Here is a 17,587-nt window from a genome sequence, read left to right as displayed (position 1 = left end):
CTGAGGGCAAACATCCTCACCTTGACTCTGTCTTATAAAACAGGGGTGGGGGGGTGCCTGGGAGGCTCAGTCGGTTGAGCATCTGACTTCAGCTCAGGTCACGGTATCACAGTTCATGGATTTGAGCCCTGAGTTGAGCTCTGTACTGACATCTCAGAGCCTGCTTGGGATTCTCTGTCTCCCTCTCTCTCTGCCCCCCTCCCCCCACTCACACACGCATTCTCTCCTCTCTCTCTCTCTCTCTGTCTCTCTCAAAAATAAATATTGAAAAAAAGAAAATAAAATGTTTAAAAAAAAATGAGAGTGGGGGGAAGGAAAGAAGGAGAGAAAGAGAAAGGAAGGGAGAAAGGAGGAAAGCCAAAAGACCCTAACAGCACAAAAGAGACTAGATTCATCACTTAGAATGGTGTTCTTGGAGAAAAATTAACTTTTGCTGTGGACTATAAACCTTGCTATTATGTTTGCTGAGCTATCTGTTAAAGATTGATTACTAGTTTTATATTAATTTGGTGCCTGAAGCCCAACTTTTAGGGGAAGTGGGGACATAAGTTACATGGTCACTTCAAATAAAGTCACCCTCCTGAGCCCTTTCTGGTAAAAGGATTTCTGAATTAGGTCCATGTTGGCAACTGAGGGGCTCCTGGGTGGCTCAGTCGGTTAAGCATCTGCCTTCAGCTCAGGTCATGATCTCACGGTTCGTGAGTTCGAGTCCCTCATCGGGCTCTGTGCTGACAGCTCAGAGCCTGGAGCCTGCTTCAGATTCTTTGTCTCCCTCTCTCTGCCCCTCCCCCACTCACACTCTGTCTCTCTCTGCCTCTCAAAAATAAAGAAACGTAATAAAAAAAATTTTTTTTTTTAAATTTTTTTTTCCCAACGTTTATTTATTTTTGGGACAGAGAGAGACAGAGCATGAACGGGGGAGGGGCAGAGAGAGAGGGAGACACAGAATCGGAAACAGGCTCCAGGCTCCGAGCCATCAGCCCAGAGCCCGACGCGGGGCTCGAACTCACGGACCGCGAGATTGTGACCTGGCTGAAGTCGGCCGCTTAACCGACTGCGCCACCCAGGCGCCCCTAAAAAAATTTTTTTAAAAAAAGGTAAAGGAAAGGGGTGCCTGGGTGGTTCAGTCAGTTAAGCTTCCAACTTCGGCTCAGATCATGATCTCACAGTTCGTGAGTTCGAGCCCCTCATTAGGCTCTGTGCTGACAGCCCAGAGCCTGGAGCCTGCTTCAGATTCTGTGTCTCCCTCTCTCTGCCCCTCCCCCACTTATACTTTGTCTCTCTCTCTCTCTCTCTCTCTCTCTCAAAAATAAATAAAACATTAAAAATTATTTAAAAAAACATGTTGGCAATTGAAATTCAAGTAAAAATTTCTTCCAAAGTATGCATACATGTTTTTAATGAGGAGAAATAAACATATTTTAACACCTCTCAAAACTATCTTTTCTATCTGAATTATGTTGTCATTTCTGCCATGGCCTAAATGATCAGCAGATAGGGAGGGCTGGCTTTAGCTCTGCTATGAAATGATCTGACCTGGTGTTGATGTTAATGGAAGAGACCAGGAATGGCCCAGGTTAGAATACAGCTGGGAGGTGACCTTCATAACCTTCCTGGTCTGTCCCTTCCCTCGTTTTCCCCTGATATTAAACATTTCTGACTGAAGTTCTATTCTGTGGGAAAATATTGCCTAAAAGAGCCTGGAGGTGTTAAAATTGAGTTCAGTACTTTAAAAAATTACAGTTAACAATGTTACAATTCATGGATTACATATCATGAAAGGCTATTGTGAATGACTATAAAGGATTTATCCTACCATCTTTATACGCTTTAAACATTTTTTTTAGTTTTTCAAATTGATAACTCTTCACAGGACTCCAAATTCAAAAGGTAAAAAGAATATGCAAGGAAAAGCCCCCCTCAAATTCTGACTTCCAGTCATCCAGGAAGCAACCGATATCACCAATTTCTTACGTGTTAACATTTGTTTTCTTTTTTTAATAACTAAAACAAATGTTTTAGCTTATTGTTTGAGAGAGAGAGCAAGGAAGGAGCAGAGAGTGAGGGAGACAGAGAATCCCAAGCAGGCTCCACACTGTCAGCACAGAGCATGACTCGGAACTTGAACCCAAGAAACCTGAGATCATGTCCTGAGGCAAAATCCAACGCTTAACCAACTGAGCCACGAAGGCGCCCCTGTTTCTTTCTTTCTTTTTTTAAATGTTTATTTATTTTGAGAGAGAGAGAGAGAGAGAGAGAGAGAGAGTCTCAGGCGCCCCTAACACTACCAGTTTCTTGATCTTGTACAGAGCAAGGATTAGGGGACTACAGGAAGAAATGGACCCATCACTGGTTCACCTGGTCACTCCACCATGTCACTGCCACGTGAAGACTGTAGTCACAGCAGACTTTGGGATCAGCCCAGCTTCGCCAGGTCTCGAAGGCCTTGATGAGGGAACCGCCCTTCTGAGGAATGGCAAAATCAATGATCATGGTGGTGCCTCCTGCCAGGGCAGCCTGGAATCACAAGAGGGTTTCAACAGTTAGCCATCAATTTTTCAGCCGAGTCATTTATCTCCTGGAACGCTACGCGTTTGCAAGCACTTGTGGGTCCACGAAATTGCACAACGCTGCTGCCTGTTTAAAAGACCCAGAGGGACATGAATAGACTTTCCATAAATTGAAGTCTGAAGTGCTAAAATTGCTGGACTTGCTTCCGTAAAAAGAATGCCATGTCTGGTGAGAAGAAAGTGGCTGTGGCCCAAACAGAACAGAGTGAGGATTGCAAGGAAAAACCGAAATGGAAAAATGGAGAAGACTCAAAACTTTTTCTTCTCAAGAAGACTGTATTCATCACTGTGAAAATCCCAATGCATGTGCTCCACACAGAATCCTGGAGACTCACGTGATGCCTGCTTCGCCTACATTCCCCACAACCAACCGGGGACCCTTCGTCTTTCCTTAACTCCCAACTGTCCCCTCTAATCCATCCCCCTGGTCCTGGTCCAGCCTCTTCTCCTCCTTCAGCTTGATCTTTAGATCCCACCCCCTCCACAGACTCCTTGGTGCAACTGGAAGCACATTCCACAGCACAAATGTGACCACTTGACTCCAAGGGTTAAAACCAAATGCTTTTAACCACCTCTGGACTGAAGTTGAGTCTTCTCAACATGGTCTACGAGGCCCCACGTGATCTGCCTCAACTCATATTTTTCTTGGCACATTACATTATATGACATTGCCTTATGACTAAATTTAAAAGTAAGTTGCTTAACCAAGCGTCTTTGATGAACTACTGAAATTGATTTTACTTAAACTAAAATCACAGGGTGGTTAATGTGCTTTAAGTGTTGCAGTCAAACAAGGTAGGTGAAGAAAACAAACGTAGCCAGGAAGTATGGTGGTGCAGTAAAGGCACTGACCAAGGAGGCTGACGGACTTCAGGGCATAGAGGTTAGATTCAGCACCTGTCATCTGAGGTACCTGAGAGGCCAAGAGCCCCTCTCCCAGGTCCCTCCAATTGCACCCCCATCAGCCTCCCTGCAAAGCCACCCAGACTCCATGTGTCCCCCCTGGTTTGCTGGCTCTCATCTTACTTCAATAGATTTTTTTTTTCCTAAGTCACTTGGCCCCACTCCAATTCTTTTTGTTCTGAAAAATCTCACTTTTTGTACAGGAGCCTATACTTTGTCTCCACCTTTAGATAACAGTGCCTTATTCTTGGCAAACAATACACATTTGCATTTCTTAAGAAATCACTATTGGTGTAATGACAATACTAGGAAAAAAAATCCTCAAGCACTGTATTTTTATTCGAATGCAGATTAATCTTCTTGCCGTCTTCCTTCCTAACGTGTCTTCCCAGTGCGATGCGGATATCCCTTGAGGATGAAGGGCATCTTTCTAACAGAAATGCTGTTAATTCAAGTGTTAGAAGAAAAGTACTTTTTTTAGTGCCTACTGAACTACAAAATCAAGCTTAAAGAACTATCCTTTCCATTCTTTCCATATTAAAAGCCTTCCACATTCAGGATGTAGGCAAACTAGATATGATGCTGGTGGAAATAAAATAAATGGGGTAGCCACCTTGGAAAGCAGTTTGACACTTTTTCAGAAAGTTAAACATAAAGTTATCATGTGAGCCAGTAATTCTAATCCTAGGCATCTATGCGAGGGAAATAAAAACATGTCCACACAAACCCCTGTACACAAATATTCAGAGCAGCAATATTTATAATAGCCCCAAACCGGAACCAACCCACGTGTCCATAACGGATGGATCGACAGCAGAATGCAGCATGTGAACGCTGTGGAATATTATTCGGCCATAAAGAGGAAGCACTGACACATGCTGCAATGTGGATGAACCTTGCAAACGTTACACTTGGTGAGAGAAGCCAGTCACAGATCATGTAGTATATGATTCCACTTGTACGCAATATCCAGGAGAGGCAAATGCTTAGAGACAGTAAGGAGAACAGTGGTTGCCTTGGGCTGGAGGGGTTGAGTCGAGGTGCCAGCTCACAGGCACGGGGCTTCTTTTTGGGCTGATAAAAATGCTCTAACATTGGTTGTGGTGATGGTTGCACAATTCCAGGAATATACTAGAAATCACTGACCTTAAATGTACACCTTAGATGGCTGAATTGTATCATATATGAATTATGTCTTAGTGAAATTATTACCAAAAAAAAAAAAGTTTACTACATGTAAGCTATGGAATGAGAGGGGTGGGAGGGCCCACAAATAATCAGACAGAGGTTCTCCCATTCGGTGTTTATAGACTGCAGCGGGCGATGGAAATAAGAATAAATAATTATGATAAAATACTCAGTTTGTAATACCAGGTAGCAAGTATATTTCTACAATAAATGGTAGTCTAGAAATTGCTAAGGGGAGGTAAAAATCGCTAAGCTCCTTGGAAGAGGCCCCGGTGAAAGACTACTGGGAATTCAGAAGAGGGAAGGATGAACAGAGGCCAGAGGAGGCATGGATTTAAATTAGCGTTAGGACACACACGTGAAGTTGCCAGCCGGCTAATAATATCTAACTGGCAGTGTGTACTTCTAATGTGCCAGGAACTACTGACGTTCTGGATGTTCTAACTTTTGTAATCCTCTCACCAGATCTGCAGCAGGGAATATTATCAGCCCCTGTTTAGGGTGGAGGGAACCCAACACAGCACTACCAAATAACTTGACAGAGGCCGGACTGGAGTCAGGTCATCAGGTGCCAGGGCCTGTGCTCTGAGGAACAGCCAACAGCATGGGGGACGCTCTGAGGAAGGGCCCGTGAGGAAGGGCCAGCCCCTCAGCAGAAACTGGTAAGGGGCAGAATTAAGACCTGGACTAGGGTTGGAGCAAAGCGTTGGTTCCGACAAGAGGAAGGCTGCACCGTCAGCAGGGGTGACGGGAGTCCGTGAGCTGATTCTGACAGGGATGGTTGATGGTGGCAGATGAAGGGACACCGGAGGAAGGCAGCTCTGGCGAGTGTGGTGTGCAACATCCTGAGTGTGAGGTGCTTGGGCACATGTGGACTTTGTGTATTTGCACACAGAAGGAAACACAGACCTGACGCTGAAGGCAGGGGAGAGTTGGGGCAGTCACCTTGGGGAGGATGCCAGAGGGGTCCTGAGGTTGGCCGAAACGACCCCAGGAGAGAGAAGTGACACAGGATAATCTAAATTATAATACATGTTCCGGAACATTCCAACACTTAGCACAAAAGCAACAGTACCATGCCCAGACACCCATTTACAGTGGCTGTTTCTGGGTGGGCATAATTGCAGGTTGCTTTAATTTCCCTCTGGTTAAATTTTATTTTTAATATTTGCTAACTTTTCTATACAAAGCACAAGCTTTATAAGAAGAAAACAAGACTTCATGGACAGATGATAAAAATACATGCACATGCTAGGTAATTACATGGAGACTGTAGATGGTCTTCTTGCCAGACTGTAGATGTGGTAGTCAAAGGACCATCTACTAAAACAACAGCAGACCAAAAGTCCTGGGGTTACAATTTGAAAGCTCCCCAATCGGGATCCTTCACACCTGCCCCACCTCCCTCATTACCCGGGAGCAGGAAAGGGAACCGAGAACCACCCTTTACCTCTTCTTTGTTGCTTCTGGTTCTGTTTCTCCTCCACTCTCTTTCTCCCTGTCCTCCCCCCAAAATGGGAACAAATTTTGAGAAACCCTAGTGAATGGGAAAGGGTGTGGGAAGATGTAGGGACAACAAAATCTACCTGTTACCAAACCACCGGGGGGCATGAGCCACTGGCCACCAGGGTCCCACTGCCACCCTGCGTCCTGGCAAACAGGCACCAGCCACTGTCTGCACCCCAGCCTCCTCTGAACCTCTTTTTTTAAAAAAATAATGTTTTATTTATTTTTGAGAGAGAGAGCGCAAGTGAGGGAGGGGCAGAAAGAGAGAGGGGGCAGAGGATCTAAAATGTGCTGACAGCAGCCAGCCCGATGCGAGGCTCGAACTCATGAACCGTGAAGTCATGACCTGAGCCAAGTCAGACCCTCAACCGACCGAGCCTCTTTTTCCCCCTCATCTCCTGATCTCCCTGGTCTGTCTGGTTACCCATGCTCCTTTCACTGCCCAAAGTTATCTCAAATCCTTGAATATTATTTCAAGACCTGAAATGGCCCTTCCTTGTTCTACTGGATCTGGGGAGTCATGTGTGTGCCAGAACTGAGGATGTACAATCCCAAGTAGAGGTAAGGAGATGTGCTCCTCCTAGGAGGTATTTGCGTCTTCATTTTTATTTATTTATTTTTTTGGAGAGAGAGAGAAAGAGCAGGGGAGGGGGCAGAGAGAGAAAGGGAGAGAATCTTAAACAGGCTCCACACTAAGCAAGGAATCCGCCACGGGGCTCAATCCCACAACCCTGGGGTCATGACCTGAGCTGCAATCAAGAGTCTAAGGCTCAACCCACTGAGCCACCCAGGCACCCCACTATTTGCCTGTTCAAAGAAGGGCTTGTGAATGCCCAGGCCTGGGTTAAGCATCTTATTATACACATTAGCTCGTTTAATTAAGCCTTTCTACTGTCTGGAACAGGTAGGAGTTGTTTTTCTTACTTCACAGTTGAGGATATGGGGGCTCAGAGATGTCGTATGATTCTCCAAGGCAACACGGAGGGGCACAGGACTCTGAGGGGTAAGTCTGACACTCAGCCTGCTCTGGGCCTTGGCCCTACGCCGGCTGGTTCACCTGAGCCACTCTTCCGTAGAGTGCGATCTGATTTCCAGCCAGTTGCTCTGGTCATCATTGAATCATCACTTGGAGAGAGGCACAGGTTGATAAAACGAATCAAGCACTTAAGAAATCAAAAGTCTTACGTAACAAAACAACTGTCAAACTGTGAATTGGAAATCCACAAATGCAACAGAACTTTATTTAGCTCACTAGATGTGCGTCACTGTGACAATCACTGTGGAAGTAATGCATCCCTAGAAGGTCTGCAAGGAAGGGCCCCACACTGCTGCTGCTTCCCCTTCACAGACCTATTGCCCCTGGAATAATCTCCTTGATTCAACAAACCGACCGGTCAGAACATCACATTCCCAGCCCACCTCAGGTAGCCACAGCGTCTGTTTAACTGCTTTTATCATCGGAGGCTTTTAGGTTCACGTCACAGATGTTCAGGGTTTACCTAACATTTGAGGAATGGAGAGAGTTTAGGCAGGGGAGGGAGAACCCGTAGAGGGTGAAAATTTCTCTCATATTTCTGTGTGAACCTCAACTGTCTCCTTCGTTTTTGCTGCTGATAGACTTCACGCCACTTTTATTTGTCAGAGAGCCAAACAAAATGTATTTACCTTATCTAATCTTGGCTCATAAATCAATTCTTTCAGCTCCTAATTACTTTGGCTGTTCTCCCTTGAAAACCTTCCAATTTATCTAAAGCCTTCTTGGGGGGGGGGGAGGAGGAGAGCATGTGCTGTATCAGGTGCAAATGTGATAGAACATAAATTGAGATAAACTCCAACAGCGGGGTCACAATATTATATAACACAAGATTCTATTTAAGAATGTATTAGGTTGTATATCACTATTGAAGGCATCCCAAGCATCGTCTTCCTTTTGATGGTGTCACCGAATTTTCATTTCTAAGCTCATCCTGGAACCAATGAGTTTGTCTTATGAAAATCAATCATAGGACCTGCTTAATCAACCCAAGTAAAGCAGAAGGAGATGGAAGAGGGCAATTTGAGCCTTAGGGAAGGGGGCTGAATTCTCAGCTTTCCTATAGTCACTAAGACGTATGAAAACAAACTTCAGGATCCCAATTTATGTTCCGATTCCAGAAGCCCATTTGGCTTTGTAAAGATGTCCTCCGCACTGCCGCTCCGTGCCCGGCTCCTTGTCTCCCCAAGTCCGAAATATTAGCCACACCATCGTCCATCCAATTGTGCAAACCAGACTGAAGAGTCACCCTTGACATTTTTCTCTCTTCTTCTCAACATTGCCAGAGCCAACCCATTGGCAAGCCCAGCTCTTCCCCAGGCTGCCTCCTACATCGCCCGTGAATCTCCTTACTTCTTGCGTCTATACCTCCACTGCCCAGTGCCACCTACATCCTCTGACTGGACTAGAGCAGTAGCCTCTTCACTGTCACCTTGTCCCTAGCCATGCTCACCACTTCTGATCTTATATTGATTTCCCTTTTGCTCTTACGATGGAGAAAACACAATTATTACACATCCCATAAGGCTGAAACTTTAGCTGACTTCTCTGCTATTGAGTTACCTCCCTTCCAACCCATTTGACCCATTTCAATGACACTGTTCCTCCCTCTCCTTGGAGAGCTCTGAGCTCCATTCTACCTCAGAGAGAGATGTCACTCCTGCTCTTTCCTCCCCAGCCCCTCCTCTACTTGGTCCAGTGACTCTTAACCCTGGGTACACACCAGCATCATCTAGGGAAATTTATCCCATCCCTCAGAGATCCTGACTGGATGGATGTAGTTTCATCTCTGTATGTTCTGTGCCTATTACAGTGCCTGGTACACAAATATTCTTTAAATGTTTAAGGGAATGTTAAAAAGAAAAGCACAGGCCCAAGAGGGAGTCACTTATGCTAGCTAGGCCAAGTCACCAAACCAGAGTTTCATACCTAACCTTACCGCAGTCTCAGCTCTGCCTCAGAAATGTAGTCAGGAATTTCCTGGTTGGCACCAATGAGGTAATCTGTCATCTGGACCCTCTCCATCCCCCAAAGTAAGATGAGGTAATCTTCAGGATAAGACCCCCTGCCCTTCCCCCTAAGAGAGAGTGACCTTTCAGGAACCAATCCTTTCTTTTCTTTTGTTAAATAATTTCCCTCTCCACTCTCCTTCCTATAAAAACCTTCTATTTTGTAAACTACTTGGAACTTCTTTCTACCTGACAGATGGGATGCTGCCTGATTCATGAATCGCTTAATAAAGCCAATTAGATCTTCAAATTTACTCAGCTGAATTTCTGTTCTTTAACAGGAGAAAGGAAGGGAGGGATCAATGAATTTCCTCCAGTAGCTATGAGATGGAGTAATTATGATGATTCACTTTTCCAATAGCAAAATGAGAAAGCAGTGTAATTTGCATGTTAATGTGACATTTCATTTCTTAAAAATATTGCTAGCCCTGGCCATGGAGCTTTCTGGATCCTTCTATGAACACGTTAATGTGGAATGTAGACTGAGCGCATATGAAAGCTGAATGCTCAGTTTTCTCCAAAGCTCATCACCTAATCAGTGTTAATTAACAGATTAGAATCTATATTGGCCTCAAATGACTTCTTTCTTTCTTTCTTTCTTTCTTTCTTTCTTTCTTTCTTTCTTTCTTTTTTCTTTCTCCCTCTCTCTCTTTCATTCTTTTGAGAGAGAGTACACAAGGGCAGGGGAGGGACAGAGAGAGGGAGAGAGAGAGAGAATCCCAAGTAGGCTCTGCACCATCAGTGCAGAACCTGATGTAGGGCTTGATTTCATGACTGCACCATGAGGTCATGACCTAAGCTGAGATCAAGAGCTGGATGCTTAACCAAATGTGCCACCCAGGCACCCCAAGTGATTTCTTGTTTTATAAAAAAGATTACACTTTGTTGTACTTTAACTTTTAAGGTCTTTGTTTTTATGTGTGAACAGATCCTCAGGATTCAGGAATTCATGAGTATCACCATATCAGTTTCTCTAGTACTTGCAATGAAACATAACTGAAGAACTGAAGTGTCCTCCCTCAATTTGTTACTTGACCTATGACAGGAGAAGCACAAAGTGGAAGCGAGCAGTAGACTCTGGGCAGCTGCTCTCTTATCTGCTAAATAACTTGCTCAGAAACATAGTTTGTGATGCAGCAAGCCATTAGGACTGGTGACCTGGCGAAAGGGAAAATGCCAGACCTTAAGCATTCACTCAAAAATAGTCACAATCATCAAAGTTAAGCCCACAAGCTCAAAGTCTACTGTATATAATTTATTATGACGGCCAACATACATTAGAGCCCCATATACCTCTAGTCTGTCTGCCATTGGGAACAGAGAGCATGGTTTTCATCTCTACCCCAACCACAGTGCCAGTCACTTTGTGAGTTTCCAAGAAATATTGTTGGCTGAAATAATAAAATCTAATCATCGACTTGAAAAATCCTTAGTTTAGGATCATTCCATTTTAAATTGTGGTGCCAGGGTCCAGAGTATGCCCCTGTGGCATAAAAATCATTTTGAGCTGAAGGTATTTAAGAATAGGTGTGTGAGAGTGTGTGTCTGTGTGTGTGCGAATACCCTTATCTGCCTAAAAGCAAAGCCTCCCAAAACTCAACTGTAATAAATACCCTTCTAGGAAGTTTCACCACCAGGGAAGATTGACTCTTAACACCTGAGACTAGAAACTTGCACCACATCTCAATAGACCTTGTCACAAACCATCATATTTCCCACCGATTTTCTTAAGAGCCCATCTGTTTTTCCTAAAAGTCATTTGTTTCCCCATCAGTGTCCTCTCTACTCCTCCTCTTCTCTTATTAAGAAGTCATTTATGTTCCCATACATGCCCTCTCCTTTCCTCTCCCCTGTTAAGGTGGTATATAAACCCCAAATTCTAACCACCTCTTGGGTCACATTTTTCTGTGAACTTGCATATACCTGAATTTTATTTTTTTTTTTTTCAACGTTTATTTATTTTTGGGACAGAGAGAGACAGAGCATGAACGGGGGAGGGGCAGAGAGAGAGGGAGACACAGAATCGGAAACAGGCTCCGGGCTCTGAGCCATCAGCCCAGAGCCCGACGCGGGGCTCGAACTCACGGAGCGCGAGATCGTGACCTGGCTGAAGTCGGACGCTTAACCGACTGCGCCACCCAGGCGCCCCACATATACCTGAATTTTAAAGATCTGTCTTTTCTCTTGTTAATGTGTCTTTTGTCAGTTAATTTGCATGTCCCAGTTACTAAACATAAGAGGATATAGGAAAACTTTTTCCTTCCTGACAGTAGCATCATGGAAACCTTGATTTACACACTACTTCTGTTGGACATTAAAAACCCTCAGGCAAATGAGGAGGAAACATGCAGTGGAACTGAAAAGCAGGGAGAACTCAAGTATGAAAACTGTAAGAAGGCAAGTCCTAGATTCTGTCAAGTTCAGCGAAAGAATTCCTAACACACAACACCCTTAATGGGGCCCTATTTAACATCAAGCGGTTTCTAATTAATCTTTGAGATTTTTTTTCTTCCTCTGATTAGTGCAAAGATTAACTTTGTAATCAGTAAAGAGCTACTCGAGAAAATCACAGAATTATAAACTCTTAGAGCTGGAGCATGCAAGCTATTAGCACAGGAAGAGCATTCAAAGCTCAGCTTCACCAGCAATGAAAAAAAAGCTCGTTTAAAAACATTAAGAAATTCTGTTTTTCCTATTAAATTGGCATTGATTTTTTTGTTTAAGGCAGTAGTTACAATTAACCAGGATTCAGTGAAATGAGAATTGTAACGCGTTGCTCATGGGAGCATGAACTGATCTGGGTATATGTATTAAACTCCTTTAAGATCAATCTAAGACTCTTTGGTCCAGTCATTTCACTCTGAAGGGTGATTTCTAAGTCAATTATCAAGAATCCGTATGATAATTTATGTCCCAACATTGTTACACAAGCAAAAAAACAAAAAACAAAAAACAAAACCCCAAGAACCTAGAAACCACCAAAATGTCAACCACTGAGAAGACAGGAAGGGAGCTTTTAACAGTTTATGAAACAGGACGAAAAACGGGTAGCGTAGTTGAAGGAAGGATGAATTGGTTCGGAACATGCTGAGTGCAAAGTGCTTGTGGGACATCGAGGTTGTGATATCCTCAGACAGGCGGAAATAGAAACCCGATGCACAGAGACAAGAACACAGAGAGAAAACTGTGAGGCTTAGCCTTGGCGAGGACAACAGGGCCCCGGAAATCACATTCTCCAACGGCAGTTAAGGTTCTGGGGGAAATGTGTAATGAATGAGACTGTCTCCAGAGAGCACGCAAAATTTAGTAGAAGGAAAAATGTGCGCCCCAAAGAGAAAACCGTGAAAATACGGGAAGCAAGATGTTAAACATTATAGGTGATTTAAATATTATTTTTCTTTACGTTCAACTGTATTTTCCTTTTTTTAAAAAAAGGCAGTTATTCAAGCAATATATATTGAGCAACTATAACGTTCCAGCATTTTCCTGAGGGCTGGATAATGAATAATATATATTGTTTTCATTACTTTCACTTTTTTTTTTTAAAAATTGAGGTTGTTCTTCTAACCAAGGCATCATTATATAGATAAGGAAATGTTAACAACTCTGAGAGAAGAAGTGACTTGCCCAAGGTCACACCGTCAGCCCACACAGCTTCCAAAGCCCAGCCTGGAGCTCCCACAAGCAACAGAGAAAGGGATCTGACTTGCGACCAAGTTTTCTGAAGTGCGGTTCTACAACGTAAAGAAATTCTATAAATACACCACACACGCACGCTTAATCATACACCTTCCACTGCCTTATTATAAGCAATCATCTTGATGGCAATTTACCAAAGAGTCCCAGAGCAAAGCGTAATTTCCTTTCTTGACAGTTTTGAAGACTTTTGTCCTACAAAAGAAAAAGAAAAAAGTGTTCTGTGTGTTTTCCCAATTAAAAAAAAAAAAAAGATCCTCTATCAGCTACTGATGCTGCCAGATTTTTAATGTGAGCCCACCCACTCCAAGCTGCATATGTCTGAATATCTATATCTATCTATCTATCTATCTATCTATCTACCTGGAAACTGGCCAGGCTTTCATAATTTACTCTCTGATCACAGGATATAGTAAAAGCAAAGTTGTAATTCCTTCAACTTTACCTAACTCACAATATCCATTTGCATTTAAAAAATCCCATTGTTTTTCCTCATGGATATTGAATATTGGAAAACCACTGTACATCTAGTATATTTCAACAAAATGAAATATGATTTCTTTAAAGCAGAAAATTATTTCCATTAGTTACATCAGATAGAAAGCTTTTACCTGTAATTAAGTAAATCAATTCTAGGCTTGAAACCCAACCTATGCCATAAATTAGACTTACAAAATATGTAACCTTTGGTTGACCTATATTTCATTTTTTAAATTGGGCCCCATCACAATCTGGTGACCAATAAATAGAATACCATGAACAGTATCCCTTCTATGTGTTAGATATTATAAATGATCTGCCTGGTGCATGCAGAAAGTAAAAAGCTATTGGTCTTAACATTTGAGGCCCATCTCCTGAAAGCATAATATATCATTTCTACTTTATAGTTTTCTGTATGCAAGGTACCCATTTCTTACCCTTAGAAATGATGCGGCCATAAATTCAAGTACAAATGCCTCACAAACCTAACTCCTGAAATGTGTATTTATTTTGATAACCTTAACTGCCTCCAGCTTTGGGAGAGTGAAGAGCTATTGTATTTCTTAAGGATGACCCGCTCTGTTTTTGAGAAAAGCCATCTCACATCGGCATGTGACGTACCCAGCATTTTCATCCCAACACCTGCCACACGGACAAACCTAAATATCACACATTTTCCCAATAGTTTCAGAAAGGAAGTGAGCCTGGTAGGTAAGAGCTCTAGCAATGGCAGGCAGTAAGGAATTTGAAGAGCCACTTGGTCACTGACTGATGTGTGGCCTTAGGCAAGTGACTTAAATTTCAGTTTCCTCAGCTGCAAAATGAAAGAACGGCCCCTGAGATTGTTGGAAGATGGTGGACAACTTAGCACAGTGCCAGCACATAGTAGGTGCTTGATAAAATAAACGTTACGTAATGGTATTAATAAGATTTTTTCAAGATTAATATACAGCCCAATCAACATCTACAAAAGATTTCTTTGCCCCTATTTCCCCAAACCAGAAACTCCACCAACACTGCCTTGCGAATTATGAAAGACTCTATAAAAGAGGGCAAAGTGAGTCAATAATGTTGTCCTTCCAGAACTCAGGCCAACGCTTTAATGCTCCTGTGTATCTGTGTTTACCCGTCTGGAGTCTCCTCTGTTTTGGGGGGCAGGAGAGGTGATCTCCTGGGATCCAACTGATTTTGAAGTAGACTTCTGTAACTTAGTGTCTTTGTGAGGACTGTTTTCGTGTTCAACATGAATTTAGACTTTACTAAATCTTTGACCTTAACATCTCTGACCATACTGTTTTCGGTTTAATTAAGATCCTAAGCTCATGAAGAACATGTGTCTGTTTAATAGCTTGACAACGTTTAAATACAGAGATGCCTAGAGAATCAGCTGGTGGATAAGTTCTTTCAGACGTTGATGACTATAATATTGTGACATGCTTCAAAGACCTTCCTTCTCACAATAGAATTGCACATCTCTCCATGCTAGGAATCCCTGAATGGCCAAAGAACGACACACAGAAGACTAAGAACCACCTTCCAGGGCCTTGGGGCATACACGGATGATCCTGAGAAAGCGAAGGAATGTTTCTCCCCCACAGCATTCCAACCCCGCATCCTGGCTGCTTCTCATTCTAGAACCTTGCTTAGAAAAAGGGAGATGATGTGGGGTAATGACACTAGTGGTTCTGGCAGATGCCCAGAAAGAGCGGGTCTGCACCTGGCAAATGGGGGTGTCAATGAGTGCCCTGCCTTTAGCAAAGCACTTTGTTAGTGATGAGCCTGTGGTAACAGAAAGAGTATGTACTGTAACCAAAAACAACAGGTTGCAAATTATGGACAGGTATGCACACAGGCCCATACACACATGCATAATACCACCTCAATTATGTAAAATAAAGTATATTAGGAAGCACAAAAGCAATATACGGACACAGGAGTTGTCAATGGAGTTAGAGATGATGGGTACTATTTTTCTTTCTACTTTCCTAATACTTTTTTTCCAATTTTGTACAATCATGTATTACTTTTATATATGAAAAATTCACTTAAAACATAAAAAATAAGTTTAGGAAAGTTTACTTTTAAAGTAAAGGGCAAAATGAATGTTCACTTTTCCCCAACAGAAATGATATGTCCCACAAAACACTTTGACCACTGCCCTGATGATAAAGGTTAATAATCAGTAACTAGGAGTAAGCTTTCCAAACATCGATGTGAACAGCCTGCCCAGACCCTTCTCTCTGGATCAAATTGTTCTTTTTTTCTATTAAACACTGTGGTCGATCATAGATGATTGAGAAATGTGGACAGTGTGTGTGTGAGGAGAATAAAACTATTGGAAAGAAGTTAGTAAGGTAAACGAACTACGGCTCAAACTACTTTGAAAGCCTGTACAATTAATATCTTGACGAATAGCCTGATTTGTTTCACACACAAGAGTTTAGGCCTTAAGGATATCAATACCTTCAGCCCAAAATGCAAGCCTCAAGGAGGGCATGGGCTTAGCTTTAACCCAAGTGCTGAGTGGGGTTGTAACTTTATGTAGCTGTAAGGCAGTCCAGTTTGTCTCCAGATCTTGTTTTCAGGAGCTTTGGAGAAACGTTCAAGGTTCTTTTCATTGAGCAGAGCCTCTAGGCCTTTGTGTCTAGAGAAACCCAACCCTCTCCCACCTTGGTTTGATGATCTGATCCTCCTGCACCATCAGCCAAGCCCCAGGTGCTCAAGCATCAAGAAGGAGGTCCATATTCTGTATCTCCTGGGCCAGCTGATTAAGAAGAAATGGGGCCAGGTTGCCTGGGCACCCGTGTGAGTGCTGGGGAGACCATTCCTGGAATATTTCTCTTCTAAATTCTTGTCAGGGGGCGCCTGCCGGCCTCAGTCGGGTCAATGTCTGACTCCGGATTTTAGCTTGAGTCATGATCTCACAGTTCCTCAGTTCAAGCCCCCCACCTCCGGCTCTGTGCTGACAGTTCACAGCCTGCTTGGGATTCTCCCTCTCTCCCCTTCTCTCTGCCCTTTCCCTGCTTTCTCAAAATACATAAATAAACATTAAAAATAAATAAATAAATTCTTGTCAGGGCTGTGTCTTTTCCACTGGAGGGTGGAGGCAAAGATTGTGGACCCAGTGGGCTACCAGCCTGCCCAGACTTGTCATCCACTACCCAGCATACGCTGCCTACTTGGAGTCAGGCAGTATCTACTAGGGGAACGCATTTTTCATTTGGTTTTGGCTGGGGGTGGAAGATGGGGAGAAATGGCTGGGGGTGCCGGGTAAACAGATTCTAGAGATAGTATGGAACACTTGCGGACTTCCATAGGACAGCAGCGACAATGGGGAGGGCGCGGGGCGGGGAGGGAAGGGGGTAGTTGGGGAGTATAGGGTGCAGAGAACTGAGGGCGAGAGAATAGGCTGACTTAAGCGTGTCAAATTACCCAAAGCGAGGAGTAGCGGGCGTGTGGCTTGGCCTAAGCTGGGGGGAAGCCAGCGGGAAGGGGCGCCTGGTAGAAGGGCGCTCGCAAAGGACCGCCCACCCCGGCCCACGGCCGCTCGGTCGCGGCTGCAAGGCTCGCTCCGGCCCCGCGGGCCCCTCGGCGCGGCGCAGGCGGCGGCCCGGGGGCTCCGGGGCAGCTGGGGGAGGCCCGCGGGCTCGGCGGGGCACCCGGGGTGCAGGGCGCGGCGGCGCGGATACCTTGGTGCCCTGGTGGAAGTCGTCCACGGACCGCGCGCCCATGAAGGGGAACTGCATGTGCGTGTGCGTGTCGATGCCGCCGGGCAGGACCAGCTTGCCGGCGGCGTCGAGGACCCGCAGGCCGGCGGGCGCGCCCCCGGGCGGCAGCAGGTCGCGGCCGAGCGCCCGCACCACGCCGTCCTCCACCAGCACGTCGGCCACCTGCGACAGGTCGTCGTTGACCACGCGCCCCCCGCGGATGAGGAGCCGCGACGGCGCCGCCATGGCGAGGGGGGCAAGGGCTGCCGACCGCGCGTGCGGGGTGGCCTCCTTCGCGGTTCCCGAGGGCGGCCGACGGCCTTGGCTCCAGGACCCCAGGGGAGCGCGCAGCCCGGGCGCACCCGCCCGCCCTTTTATCTGCTGGCCGCGGGGGCGGGCTCCACCCCGGGAGGGCGAGGCTGGCGCTGGCAGGCCGGGGCAGGCCGGCTGCGCTCGGTCACCACCCCGACTGTGCCGTCGTCCCGAGTCTAGGGG

The 17,587-nt window shown here is 44.8% G+C and overlaps 1 protein-coding gene across 1 annotated transcript in view; it reads right to left on the bottom strand.

The window, feature by feature from the left end:
* Positions 1 to 17,338, bottom strand: part of DPYS (dihydropyrimidinase) — an 80,542-nt gene extending 63,204 nt beyond the window's left edge. Inside the window, exons 1-2 of the mRNA XM_047088969.1 lie at positions 17,075 to 17,338; positions 2,359 to 2,517 (exon numbers count right to left, since the gene is read on the bottom strand). Coding sequence (XP_046944925.1) covers positions 2,359 to 2,517; positions 17,075 to 17,338 — 423 coding nt within the window. The remainder of the gene's footprint in view (positions 1 to 2,358; positions 2,518 to 17,074) is intronic.
* Between the last annotated feature and the right edge of the window lie 249 nt (positions 17,339 to 17,587).

Source organism: Lynx rufus, unplaced genomic scaffold (genome assembly GCF_022079265.1).
Source record: "Lynx rufus isolate CCGP_SWC_20201006 ecotype Redwood Valley unplaced genomic scaffold, mLynRuf1.p SCAF_26, whole genome shotgun sequence".
NCBI lineage: Eukaryota > Metazoa > Chordata > Mammalia > Carnivora > Felidae > Lynx > Lynx rufus.
This window is presented reverse-complemented; position numbering and strand designations above follow the sequence as displayed.